The 13,180-nt window shown below is 39.6% G+C and overlaps 1 protein-coding gene across 7 annotated transcripts in view; it reads left to right on the top strand.

Annotated features, from left to right (window-relative positions):
• The window catches only part of itsn1 (intersectin 1 (SH3 domain protein)), a 48,909-nt gene that overhangs the window by 28,029 nt on the left and 7,700 nt on the right, over positions 1-13,180 (top strand). For 6 of the 7 annotated variants that reach the window (XM_044213756.1, XM_044213758.1, XM_044213755.1 and 3 more), the window contains 11 exons: positions 51-223; positions 336-381; positions 700-821; positions 1,300-1,423; positions 1,790-1,984; positions 10,098-10,219; positions 10,826-10,932; positions 11,571-11,672; positions 11,796-11,877; positions 12,270-12,368; positions 12,506-12,589. In XM_044213756.1, the coding sequence (XP_044069691.1) occupies positions 51-223; positions 336-381; positions 700-821; positions 1,300-1,423; positions 1,790-1,984; positions 10,098-10,219; positions 10,826-10,932; positions 11,571-11,672; positions 11,796-11,877; positions 12,270-12,368; positions 12,506-12,589 (1,256 nt within the window). Of the gene's footprint in view, positions 1-50; positions 224-335; positions 382-699; positions 822-1,299; positions 1,424-1,789; positions 1,985-5,052; positions 8,962-10,097; positions 10,220-10,825; positions 10,933-11,570; positions 11,673-11,795; positions 11,878-12,269; positions 12,369-12,505; positions 12,590-13,180 lie in introns of those variants that run through there. The other variant, XM_044213757.1, reaches the window with a different exon arrangement.

Raw genomic sequence — 13,180 nt, 5'->3', positions numbered from 1 at the left:
GGGTGGGTAATTGTCATTGACTATCCACGTGTCCACATGCATCTGTACAGAGTACGTGGCCATGTACACCTACGAGAGCAGTGAACAGGGGGACCTGAGTTTCCAGCAAGGCGATATCGTCATGGTGACCAGGAAAGAAGGGGATTGGTGGACAGGCATGGTCGGGGGCAAGACTGGAGTCTTCCCTTCTAACTATGTCAAACCACGAGACTCGTCCTCAGAGGTGAGATTTCGCTCAGAAGGTATGAGGAAAGACCAGAACCTGTGTCTTTGAAGTTTTTACACAAGGGAAATATTTGTAATGATTTTTAATTAAACTTTGTCTCTGTTTCTAGTCTTTAGGACCAGCAGGGAAGACGGGCAGCCTGGGAAAGAAACCAGGTGAGCTTTCAGTTGCTCTATAATATTGCTCCATTACAGCTGCTGTAGCCTTCTCTGCACTTTCTGTCCTTTTTGCAGACGATACCGACTATCTGTCAAATCAAAATTTCTAGCTAAAGTCAATAGCTGTTTCAGTTCATCGAACACTTAATTCACGTATCTACGCCTTTTGGCATTTCAAAATTAAAGCAATCAGAAACTGAACCTGGCTGACTTAAAAAAAAAAAAAAAAAAATCAAACCCCCTCATACTACAGATTGCAGGAGCTGAACTGCTTATTAACAACCTCTTCTTCTTCTTCCTGTCTGTCTCCATCAGAGATCGCTCAGGTGATCGCCCCCTACAGTGCTACAGGAGCAGAGCAGCTGACGTTAGCTCCAGGACAGCTCATCCTCATCAGAAAAAAGAACCCAGGGGGCTGGTGGGAGGGTGAGCTCCAGGTACACAAGCACAAACTCTAATATATACAAAAAAATGTTCATCATGTTGACCTTGTATAAAAGAAATGATATCGTAGAGAAAAAAGAAATCTACCTAAACTCCACAAGGCGAGTAACCTCATGCGATGTCACTGATGACTCTGCAAAAAATGCCTTAATCCAGTTGAATTATACTAAACATCAGTTGCAACATACATGCAGACTCATAACTCTTTTGCCATTTGAGGGTATTCAATTGCTCTTTCAATTAATTAAGTGCATTTTTTGTCTGGATGTTGTTAATATCTAATAACTGAATTGTAGCTCGATTTGGATCATAAGGAAATACAAGCATATGTTTCTACGGTATATTGTATGTCATATTTACTGGAATCTACTGTAAATGATGTGCATTATGAGGCTGTTTGCGTAATGTGAGGACCTACAGATTCTGGTTGCAATTTATGACTAATAAAATGCTTTGTTCCGGTTGGTTCAGGCCCGGGGGAAAAAGCGCCAGATAGGTTGGTTTCCGGCCAACTATGTGAAGCTGCTCAGTCCCAGCACCAGCAAGACAACGCCCACAGAGCCCACCCCTCCTAAACTGGCTCCTGCCAGCACAGGTGCACACAATACGCAATATGTACACACACTCCGAAATAAACACATGTATAATGCCCTTACAATCCTGCGGCTACTTCCACAATATGCTGGAAAAACTAAATGCTTTAGCTAAAACATCAAACCAGAAACATGTACATACATACTATACCAAGTCCATAAATTATCTATAAAAATATCTGAAATGTGTCGTCTTTTAAGGAGTTGAGTTACTTTGATAAAACTTTCAGTCACTAAAATTGGTACATTTGATGCAATCTATGCAATCTATCAAGTTCATAATAAAAGAGGAAATTGTCTCTGTAACTGTGACCTTAAAGCTGAAAATGTTGACATCTTGTCTGTCATGTCTGTCTCTGGTCCTGAAGCTGTGTGTCAGGTGATCGGCATGTACGACTACGTGGCCCAGAACGACGACGAGCTGGCCTTCCAGAAGGGTCAGGTGATCACAGTGCTCAGCAAGGACGACTGTGATTGGTGGAAAGGAGAGCTCAACGGGAGGGAGGGTCTGTTTCCCAGCAACTACGTCAAACTCACCACAGATACTGACCCGAGCACACAGTGTGAGTACACGCAAACACACACACACACACAATTTGAATCACAGAACACATACACACAATATACTAAAATTAACATATTAACATCCTCTCAATGTGAATACAAAGTAGTGTAACACTCACACACATTCACACTTACACAGTGAAACACTCTCTCTCTCTCTCCCTCACACACACACACACACACACACACACACCCCAGAGCCAGGTGTGGAGATGCTGTCCCTCTCTGTGTTTGAACCCGGATTGGTTTGACCTTTGACCTTGATACTCCTTTGGGCCTCTTTGATAACCTCCCAGTCATGCAACACCTCTGGGTGGTGTTTGTGTGTGTTTGTATGGTGTGTATGTGCATGCATGTGTATGTATATTTGCGCGCAAAGTGTTTCCTCTCTTCCTGCATGTGTCCCCTCAGCATGATCCACCATAGACTTAGAGTTTCTAGAGCTGAGCAAAGAGACCCTGGCAGTAAACCTGGACTGAACTCAGTGCTTTAACTAGTTGAAGTTGAACACAGACTTGTGGGTATTTTTAGCACTACTGAGCCAAATTGTGTCTTTGTAAAATCATAAAAATGATAAAAGCATACTAATTATAGAATTTAAGATTCTGAAGTAGACATACTTGGACATATGAGCACTTGATGAACAAGATGTGCAACCAGGGAGGGTTCAGGCCTGTAAATACAGAGAGTTAGAGAAGAGCTTGCTTTACAGCCCTAGCTGTAAACCATTCCAGGTTGGAATTCCTTTTACCATGATAAAATAAATGGAAACATCATATAAATAGTGGAAAAGCGTTTGATGCAATGATGAAATTATTTATTTCCTTTCCTTAATCAGCCATGAGTTTATAAAATTCAAAACACATGTTTCTCCTTATTGAAAGTTTTAATTAATTAATTGACACAGGCTATTTTCACAGTACAACTCAAGTAATTTGGGTATTTCATAAATTGAGTTCTTAATTAAATAAATAAATATCTTTAAACTGAAAGAATCTGCTCCTGTCTATATAAGCAAATGCCTAATGTAGAAAAACAAAATGGGTCACCTTGACCTCCTCCTGACAACACTCATAAGTAGGGATGGGGATCGAGACCCGGTTCTATAAGGACCCAGTTCCAAATTTCTCATAACCCGAAAATCAGTTAGGTCCGATCTTATCGATACTGCTATCGAGACTAGGTCCTATAATGTAACGTTACGTATTGAGAGGCGAGAGGCGTGTCATTTAAATCAAATCACAGGTGCACAAACATACATCATTGTCTAATAAAGTTTTTGAATTCAACTGAATTGCCTGCCAACCGCCATTAAACTAAACGAAGAAGAATTGAATTGCCTTGCCCTCATTCGCTTCATTTCTCATTTGGTCAATTGGTTGCTTGCTAGGATGGCTGAACATGCAAAGCGGTCAGAGGCTTGGCTACATTTCAGTAAAGCCAAAGATAAGGAGGAAGCGAAATGCCATTTATGTTCTAAGTTCATTTCTTGTAAGGGGGGGAACACAACGTCAATGCTAAGGCACCTCAACATTGTGCATCAGTTAAAGCCAAAATGCAGTACCTTCGACTGGAACATTGCCAACTCTGGCTGCCGTTGCAGGACAATCATCCTCCTCCACCCAAGGTGTGCATGGTGCGCCGCAACTTCCCCCAACTAGCAAGTCCCATTCGTTGACAATAATAATCCAGTTGATAATAATCCAAAAATATGCAATCTCTTAAAGTGACAGTACAGACATTACCAACACTTGTGAGTGTGAAAATAAAATACTTATTGAAACAAAAACAAAACAGTTTCTTCAATAATTAGCACATTTTACCAAATTAAAAATGTGGTCTAGTGATGAGTTGTGTTTAATGATAGGTCAAAATATGTTTAACATTCGCCAACTTCATTCATTTAGATGGTGGTCAGCTCAGGTTCACCCCATCTTTATTGTTGGGGGAAAATGTGTTGGGCATTTATTGCTGCTGATACATTATTTTACTATTGTCATAGTTATACGTTATGTTGAAGGGGCCCTGTGTATTTCTTTTCAAACAAATGCCCAGCATCAGCAGTGTTTATTGAAGGCTAGACAAAACTCATTCTGTTCCGAAATCAAGCAGTCACAGACTCACCGTTAAGCAATAAAAGCAACACCAGTTCTGTATTTATTTCATCTCGTCTTTCCACCAAATTAATAGAAAAGTATCGATAAAGACTCGGATCGTTAAGCAGTCTCGAAAATGATATCAGTAAAAATGAACAATCTCCATCCCTACTCATAAGCCTAGCTGGTTTTTATATACGAAAATAAGTATAACTATGTGGTGTACACAAAGTCTGAGTACTGCGACTCCTTATTGAACAGCATTGGTCTACATATGACATTTTGTGTTGGTAGATTACTATTAAATATGGCAAGGAAGGAATAGCAGCCACTTTGAACTGGTTAGATGAAGAGCTGCATTCAGACTTTGCTAACAGTAAAATTTACTGGAACTGAATTGGTTGGTATTAGCTCATCACAGTTACATCAGTATTTGCATATTTACCGGCCAGTAGGAAACAAGAAATTGCAGCACAGAAATGCCAAAGATATGTTTGCAGTTATTTAAAAACAGTGTTGCCACTATATATTTATATATTTTTGCAGTTCAGTAGATATATCAGTCACCATTCTTTAAAATTGTAAAGGGGGTTTTACCCAAAATGTTAGTTAAATTATGTGTTTATGTACACAAAACACAAATATCAGCGGATTTATCTTTATCGATTTTTTTTTTAAACTCCCAAATTTTAATATGCTATTAGCCTCAAAAATCAGTTTGTCTATAGTTTAAATGATTGGTACCTATACACATTTTTGGATTTCTTTAGTTGTCTTCAGATAGAAGCGCTGCCTGCTGTTGTTGCTCGCTCTAGATCCTCTATTTCTATGCTAGATTAGACCACACCTCCACACTCTCTGTCTTGCTGCACGCTCCACCCACCTAGCACCTGATTGGTTGTTGTTGTTGTTGTTGTTGTTGTTTTGTTTAGTTGTTTTTGTTGATGTTGTTGTTGTCGTCCTCTCTCTAGGATCATATCATTACCCAGAACCCCCCTCTCCTCAAAGCCCTCAAAGAGACCCACTAGGCCACTCAACCAATGGGACAGCAGCAAGAGGTCACATGACCCGGAAATGGCGACTCTCCACCAATACAAGCCAGAGAGAGAGCCAGACAGACAGACTGTAACGTTTAAATGCCCAGTGGTGGCGAGAACTCTGTCTATGCATGGCTCTGACTGGACTTGGCCAAACTCTGTTTATCTAAGGCTCTGGCTCCAAACAGCACTGTTCAACAGGAGGGAGATCAATAGTCAGGACTCCCCTCCTCTCAAACTCTCTTCTTCTCTTCTCCTCCATATTTTCTTGTTCTTCTTCTCTTTCTGTTTTATCAGTCGGAAGGTGTTTAGATAAGGAGGGAAGGAAGAGAGGAGGAGATTGAAGGAGAGCTAAAGAGGAGATGAGACTATTGAGCTCCTTTCTCCCAGATTGGACTGATGAACATGTTTTGACTGGATCACAGCGACTGTATCCACACACACACATATCCACACACACACATTAACATATATCCATACACACAGCCCTATCCTAGTATGGTAAAGTGGATAGTGGGTCATTTTGTGGCTTTATGGGAGACTCTGTCATTAGAATCAGTAGCTCAGCTCATCCCCCTGCCTCCTGTGTTTTTTTTTTTTTGTTTTTTTTTAACCTGGCTCCCATTGGTTCAGCAGCTTCATTCACCTGTCAGTCAAAAACGCTGACTCCACCCCATCCCCTCACTAACCCCTCCTCCCACAGCTTCACAGAAAGACCCACTATCTGCTGGAGGACAAGTCTCAATGTTAAAAAGTCTCCTCTCTTCACCTCTTCTCTCCTCAATGCCAAAGACTCCTCCCTCCTCCTCCTGCTTCCATCCAAGTTTCAACCCAGGATGCTATGGGTTTCCAGTTAGTCTGTTAGCTGTTAGTGTCCTGTTAACTGTTTAGCATACTAGCTAACCAAATCACACGCACACACAAAATGCAACATGGTACAGAGAGTTTTGGAGCATGCACATGACCTTAAACAGTGTGAACAGATTGGCACACACACACACACACACACACACACACACACACACACACACACACACACACATATATATATATATATATATATATATATATATATATATATCTCACACTCAGACACAGTGATAACGTTTTTATCCGTAGTAGTTTAACATTCTGTATGTATTAACTTTTAAATGATCCGTTTTATGTTCTGTTGTTGTTATTTTTGTTTACATGTTTATTGTTTTGTCTGTTGCTATGATGATGAGAAGCTGTCACACTGTTGAGGGCTAGACCAGGATGGTGGACATTGACATGACACACAGACAGATTTGGTACTAAATATGTAGGGGTGGAATGATTTATCATAAAAAAAACCCCAACAACTTGCTCATGGCCGTTGTCAGATCTTTGAATCATTCCAGTTAAAAGAGTAGTTTGACATTTTGGTAAATTCACTTATTTGCTTTCTTGCCGAGAGTTAAATGAGACAATCAGTACCACTCTCATGTCTGTCTGTTACGTATGAAGCTAGCGCCAGGAGGTGATTAGCTTAGCTTAGCATAAAACTGGAAGCACTTGGAAACGGCTAGCCTGGCTCTGTCCAGAGCTCAAAATACCCCTAAAACACCTCTAAAGCCAGCATATAACTCCCCGTAAAACACAAAATGTCATTTTTACATTTCTGCTTGTGTACGGGTTAAACAAAGACAATTCGATGTGTTAATTAGTGAGCTTTAGAGGTGTTGGTTTGTGTATTTTTGCAGAGCCTGGTGAGCTGTTTTCCCCTGCTTCCAGTTTTTATGCTAAGCTAAGATAATTGACTTCTGGCTCTAGCTTCGTATTTAACGGACAGACATGAGAGTCTCATTGATATTCTCATCTCACACTCAATAAGAACGTGAATAAGCATTGTTCCCAAAATGACAAACTATTCCTTTTAAATAGCTCAGCTGTTTTTAGTTGTGGCTCAATTTCACAAACTAGTGATATTTTTAAGTAATTTGAGCTTTACCTCCTTGAATATTCCACACTGTGATGCACCTTTTGAAAGTAGAAGTGTTTTAGCTCATTGTCACCATACTTCATGCACAAAAAAGCTGATTTTAAGTTGGCTTTTTGCTTCCCCCTGCACTGCAAACCTACTGTACCAAACCATGCACAATCATTTCACCCCTACGAGATATTAAGGAAGGGACAGTGAACTGTGAAATTTTTTAACTCGCACTAAAAACATCTACACTGAGGCACAGGACTGAAAATATCCTGGACCCCGACTCTTGAGTTAGGAGGTGTGAAAAGACATCAGACTGTAGCTGTTTTCCACAACCATCTGCGTTACTTTCCGTTGATAACTCCGATTTTGGAGCAGCAATTTTCTGTGCGTCCAATCAAACATTTAGCACAGTTTGTTCCCCACTAAATGCCATTAGCTTAAGCAGCCAAATAGAAGAACGGCATCTTTACGGAGCTGTTCCAAGTCTTTAAAATATCGTATATCATATTTTATCATATCATGTTACTGATTTACCAGGTCTGTGTTGAGGGACAGAGACAGATTGGTAGAGAAACATACATACAGACAGCATAACCTCACTTTCAAATAATATATATATTGTACATTACCAGTTACAATGGTTTCCATTTCCCACAGCAACAGAACCGCCCTTCTGTTTGTTCCCATAGCAACAGACTAGTATTATAGTGGTTGCCATATCAGATTTGTATAGTTTTGTTTTTGTTTTTGTTTATCCAGATGACAGTATTGTGATTTTAATGTTTACTCTCAGAAACAAACAATGAATGAAAAGATTATTGAACTACGCAACTTTTTATACAACAAGCAATAGAGTTGTTATTATTATTAATGTTATTATTAACCTGCTTGGATCCCATTGGCTCCTCAGTGTGTCAGTATTGGAGGTGAAGGTCTCTGATTGGGTGTTGAGTCAAATACCATCGGTTGTTAAACAAACTGAGGCTGGAGACCCAAACTGGGTCACTGTCTGGTTTGTTTTGGGTCCCCACAGGACAGAAATATGAGCAGGTTTTTAACAGATCCTGGTTTTCAGGGTCAAAGAGTTAAGTTTTTGTCACTTTGGTAACCGATGGTTGAGACTTCTCACAGTCAGAGTATTTTAGGTTAGAACAAAGACCCACCTAGACCAGAGCTATGATCCACACCAGCTGGGTCGATATCACGCTTCCTAATATTGTATCTCCGCCTGTTACTACATGCTAACGCTCCCATCTGCAGCCGTTTTTGTCCCTTTTAGCATTAAGTTCAAATCATTTGGGGACTCTCAGTGCTGCAGGCGGAAGCAGCACATACTCTGCATTTATAAAATGAATTTACAGTGCAGCCCAAGCTAGAAGCTTTTAACATTTATGTCTTTTACCATTTTTAACAGAACACTCACACTTTACTAAACTCTGCTCTGAAGCATGGCTCTGGTCTAGTCTGGTTTGTTTAAAAAAAGAAAAAAAAAAAGAAAAGAAAAGCTCTGTATGATCTATACTTAATCTAATGAATGGTAATGGTTGGTGCTTCATATGGATATAAATAGCAACTCTGATGAATGGACGAATGGATTAACAGCCAGGCCAAATGTAACCAGACTGCACCTGGTGTCAGCGCATGAATGAATGAATGAATGAGTGAGTGAGTGAGTCAAAATAAAGCATGAATGAGCAATTTTATGGACATGGTCAGATGGATACGCAAAGAAAAGGATACTTGAATGAATGAATGAATGAATGAATGAATGAAATGTACAGAATGTCAGCATAGCATTGATAGTAAAAATGTCCTGAGGTTTCATTGGTGGAGATTTTGATGAAGAGGTGAATCTGACTGGTCCTGATGATTAAACGCTCTGAGACAGACTGCAGTCGACTGGCCTCGTTACTCTCTCTCTCTCTCTCTCTCACACACACACACACTGTTAATCAGACTTGCAATGTACACTGTTATCTGCCTTAAATCTAAGGAAACTTCTTGTTAAACTAGTATTTGTAGATAGACATTTAATTTAACTTTTTAAACAAATATTTCCCCTAAATACCATAAAATACATTTATACAATATATCTTCACTTCGTTATATATTAAGTTTAATAGTGAGTCATATGACTTAAAGCTGTATAATCAATATATTAACACTGATGTAACGCTTGCAGTGACAAACGAGAGAAAATGATCAGCTCTGCAGCTGTTTTCAGCTAAAAAGGCGATTTTAATAGGCAATAATATATCAAGGCTGTGTGTCTGTAGTTTGTCTGTCCCCGAGTGGCCAAAATCAGATTAATGCAGCTTTGTAGCACAACCAAATTTTCCTTGAATACAACTTTTGTCCAGAAGGACTACTAATAACAGCAGAGCCTTATCACGTCTTAGTTTAATGTTGGTGGTGAGAATTTAACTGATTCCACAGCAGCTCTGAGTTTATAGCAAAATTAAAAAAAAAGCCTTTAGTAATATTTTTTCCCCTTCTTTTGCACACAGCTTTAAACAATTTTAGGTAACAAAAGTCATAAATATCTTCAAAAATACTCTGACGTTCAGAAAACTAAACCACTCTGTTGGTGAGTGTAATGTGCAGTGCAGTTGCACGTCAACATCCAGACAGTTTCTGCTATCTACAGTCAAAACAGAAGCCATATTAGACAGCTTCCTCGTTTAGGTAAACGCAAAAAGAACCTGGATTCGTAAAGAAACAGAACCACTGTCATAAATACAAACTTCAAACAGATCTCTACCGACTCACACAAATGGTCTTACACACATATTTTGGGCATCTGAATGACAGAAAAAAGAAAAAGACAGACAAACTTTTGACTCAAACACTCCTCCAGAGCATACCACTGTCAGTCCCACTGCCTGATTGTTGATCTCAGGTATGTATTTTGTTGATAATGTATTAATACAGGTATAATAGGTTCTTTTTTTTTTTACTCCTTCCATGTGTCAGGATGTTTGATTGACAGCTGTGTGTGTCTGTATGTGTGATGTTTGTATTTCAGGGTGCGCTGACCTCCACCTGCTGGACATGCTGAGTCCCATGGAGAGGAAGAGGCAGGGATACATCCACGAGCTGATCGTCACCGAGGAAAACTACGTCAACGATCTGCAGCTCGTAACAGAGGTAAATGCACACATGCAGTGTTGATAACTTACACAATATATAACACTAAATATTTACCAGTTAGGTGGTCGATTGCAAATTCCTCTTTTTAGGTTTTTGTGCATCCCATATTTTTCTGTACCACTGTAACAGTTGAGTCTGGCTTTCCTCTGCCACACATCATCAAGATTTGTATTAGTATAGAAGTTTTACTGTCACAGGATGTTGTTTTAGAAGCTTTTCCACTGTGCCAAGAATTAAACTGAACAATAAATACGTTTTATTTTGTGGCATGTAAATGGTCAAAGTGAAGCTTGTGTTTTCATCGGCATGAAACATAAACTATTGCTGACTTTATTTGGCTTGAAGTACTGATATATAAGACTTCAACACAAACAAAACAGTATTACTAACACAAACTATGTCAACAATCAACAAATGGTTACTGAAAAAGCTGTTTTATTTGTGGCCTCTCTTTTCCCCTTTTTTACAAAGCTAACACAAACTGCTGGGTTTGGAAACACAAGCTTTATGTGAGCAGTTCACAGGAAGGTAGTAATACCTGGGTTTGGATTAGTACTGGCGAAAGTTGTAGTAACTTTTCTGCATGTGTGTGTGTGTGTTTAGATCTTCCACAAACCTCTGTTGGAGTGCGAGCTGCTGACGGAGAAGGAAGTGGCCATGATCTTTGTCAACTGGAAGGAGCTCATCATGTGCAACATCAAACTGCTCAAGTAAAGAGAAATGCACTGAACACACACACGTGTAACACACTCATGCACGTACAGTAGATTTTGTTTTTACATTACATGAGGACATTTGCATGTGATACGCATTGAAAACAATTTAAAGCGTTTCATTTGAAAGTTCAGCTGCTTTGATGATGATGCTTGAAGTTAGAAAATAAACCAGTGTCCTATTTTTTTTGCCCCACTGCCCAACCTGAAACAGAATGGTGTACTATTTTTTAAAATGTATTTAAAAGTCATTGAGGTTTGGCACTGACATGTATCTGGTATCTTTGGAAACCATGGAATCTTTTCTAAAATCCATTTTCTGCCAGCCAGACGTAGTCCAGATGTCCCTCTCCCCAGCAGCGATAAAATCTTTTCTAAAAATTTAAAATAAAATAATTTGGGTTTAAGCAATGCTTATATCAACATGTACGTAGATATGAAGGTGACCGCACACTCGGCTCCATTAAATACGTTTATTATACTTTGTGTTTCTGTTTTAATCATACTCGCTTTTTCCCAACGTATATTTATCACAGCTGTTAGGCAACAGACATACAGTCCCAGTCAAGTCAAGCATTTACTGTGTAATAACTTTTACCTGTAATGACACAGCAGACCAAACTTCTCCCCCGCAGGGCTCTGAGAGTGAGGAAGAAGATGTCGGGTGATCGGATGCCGGTGAAGATGATTGGTGACATCCTGACCAACCAGCTGCCTCACATGCAGCCATACATCAGGTTCTGTCTGTCATCTTTTAATCCAATCTTTAATCAGGAAGTCAATTGATTTCTGTCTGTAAACAGCCCCAGTTTAATGTAAATGTAAATGTTTTCTAATTCTGTGATCAATTTTGGGTTCAGATTCTGTTCGTGTCAGCTGAACGGAGCCACGCTGATTCAACAGAAAACTGACGACAACCCTGAGATCAAGGACTTCCTCAAGGTATAAAATACACACTCTACACACACACACACACACACGTTATGTGTAAGGAGAGGGAGAAACAGAGGTTTATATTTATTTTGTTAGAAGACAGATTTCACAGCAATTCCATTAGGAACTGAGGTAAATCTCTGTTAAGTGACATGTTATAATAGGATTCTAACAGATGTATTAATCAAACATTCAGCATTAAGTAACTGCAGCTTTGTAGCACTGTCAAATGTTTAAACGTTATTTAACTTAAGACATTAGAAATAGGGTTATCCCTAGTTCAGCATTTTGTAGATTTGAACCACCAGTAAATTTAGTCAAATTGAAAATGAAAAGTCTAAAAAGTGCTGACTGAACAGTGTTTCTAACGCTGTCTCTGTGTTTCTGTCTCTCTGTGTCAGAGGTTAGCCATGGATCTCAGGTGTAAGGGAATGCCTCTGTCCAGCTTCCTGCTCAAACCCATGCAGAGAGTCACGCGCTACCCGCTCATCATCAAGAACGTACGTACGACACACAAACACATCTTTCCCACATTCAAAGAGATGTATGAAGACTTTAAGTCACTTCAACATTCGAGCCACCAATGCACTTTGGATTCCTTCTCTCTTATTTTTCTGTCTATCGTTATCGATTATAGATCTTAGAAAATACTCCAGAGTCGCATCCAGACCACAGCCACCTGAAAGCTGCTCTGGAGAAAGCAGAGGAGCTGTGCTCACAGGTGAACACACACACACACACACACACACACTTAATCTTTGAGCATTTCCACCCCTTTCTTTCTCTTTCTATGTTAACTGATATTTAGGAAAATCCCAAAATATTATTAAAATTAAGGGAACTGTATGCAACATTCACTGCCACTAAATGTCGGACTAGAGCACCAGCATCTCAGACCAAAACAAATGGGCGCTACGGCCCACCAGACTCCATTAAGAAAAACAGTGATTTTACCTTGCAGATCATCGTAAAGCACACTTCATTCAAACTGGACAGAAAAAAGAAGAAAAAAAAACTCACCAAAACCGTCTTTGTTAGTCTTTCCACAGTTCCAACAATAACCGACTCTGGTTTGGTCGAAATAAACCCTTAATTCACTGCGTTAGATGCGAAAAGGCAGCCGCAAAACAGGTTGCAATGCCTGCAACGTGATCCTTGGGGACAAATGTGCCCGTCAAAGTACGTCCACTCTAAGTGCTTGTTTTTGCCACTGACAGCTCAGGTTGTTATTCTTAGTGTCTGACAACATTATGGAAAGGATCCCTACAGAGACAGACCTTTTTCTTAAAGAGTAAGATCCTTTTTGTTTAAC

The sequence above is a fragment of the Siniperca chuatsi genome, linkage group LG11, assembly GCF_020085105.1.
Source record: "Siniperca chuatsi isolate FFG_IHB_CAS linkage group LG11, ASM2008510v1, whole genome shotgun sequence".
In the NCBI taxonomy this organism is placed as follows: Eukaryota; Metazoa; Chordata; class Actinopteri; order Centrarchiformes; family Sinipercidae; genus Siniperca; species Siniperca chuatsi.
The sequence above is the reverse complement of the archived record's forward strand: the minus strand, read 5'-3'. Positions and strand labels throughout refer to the sequence as shown.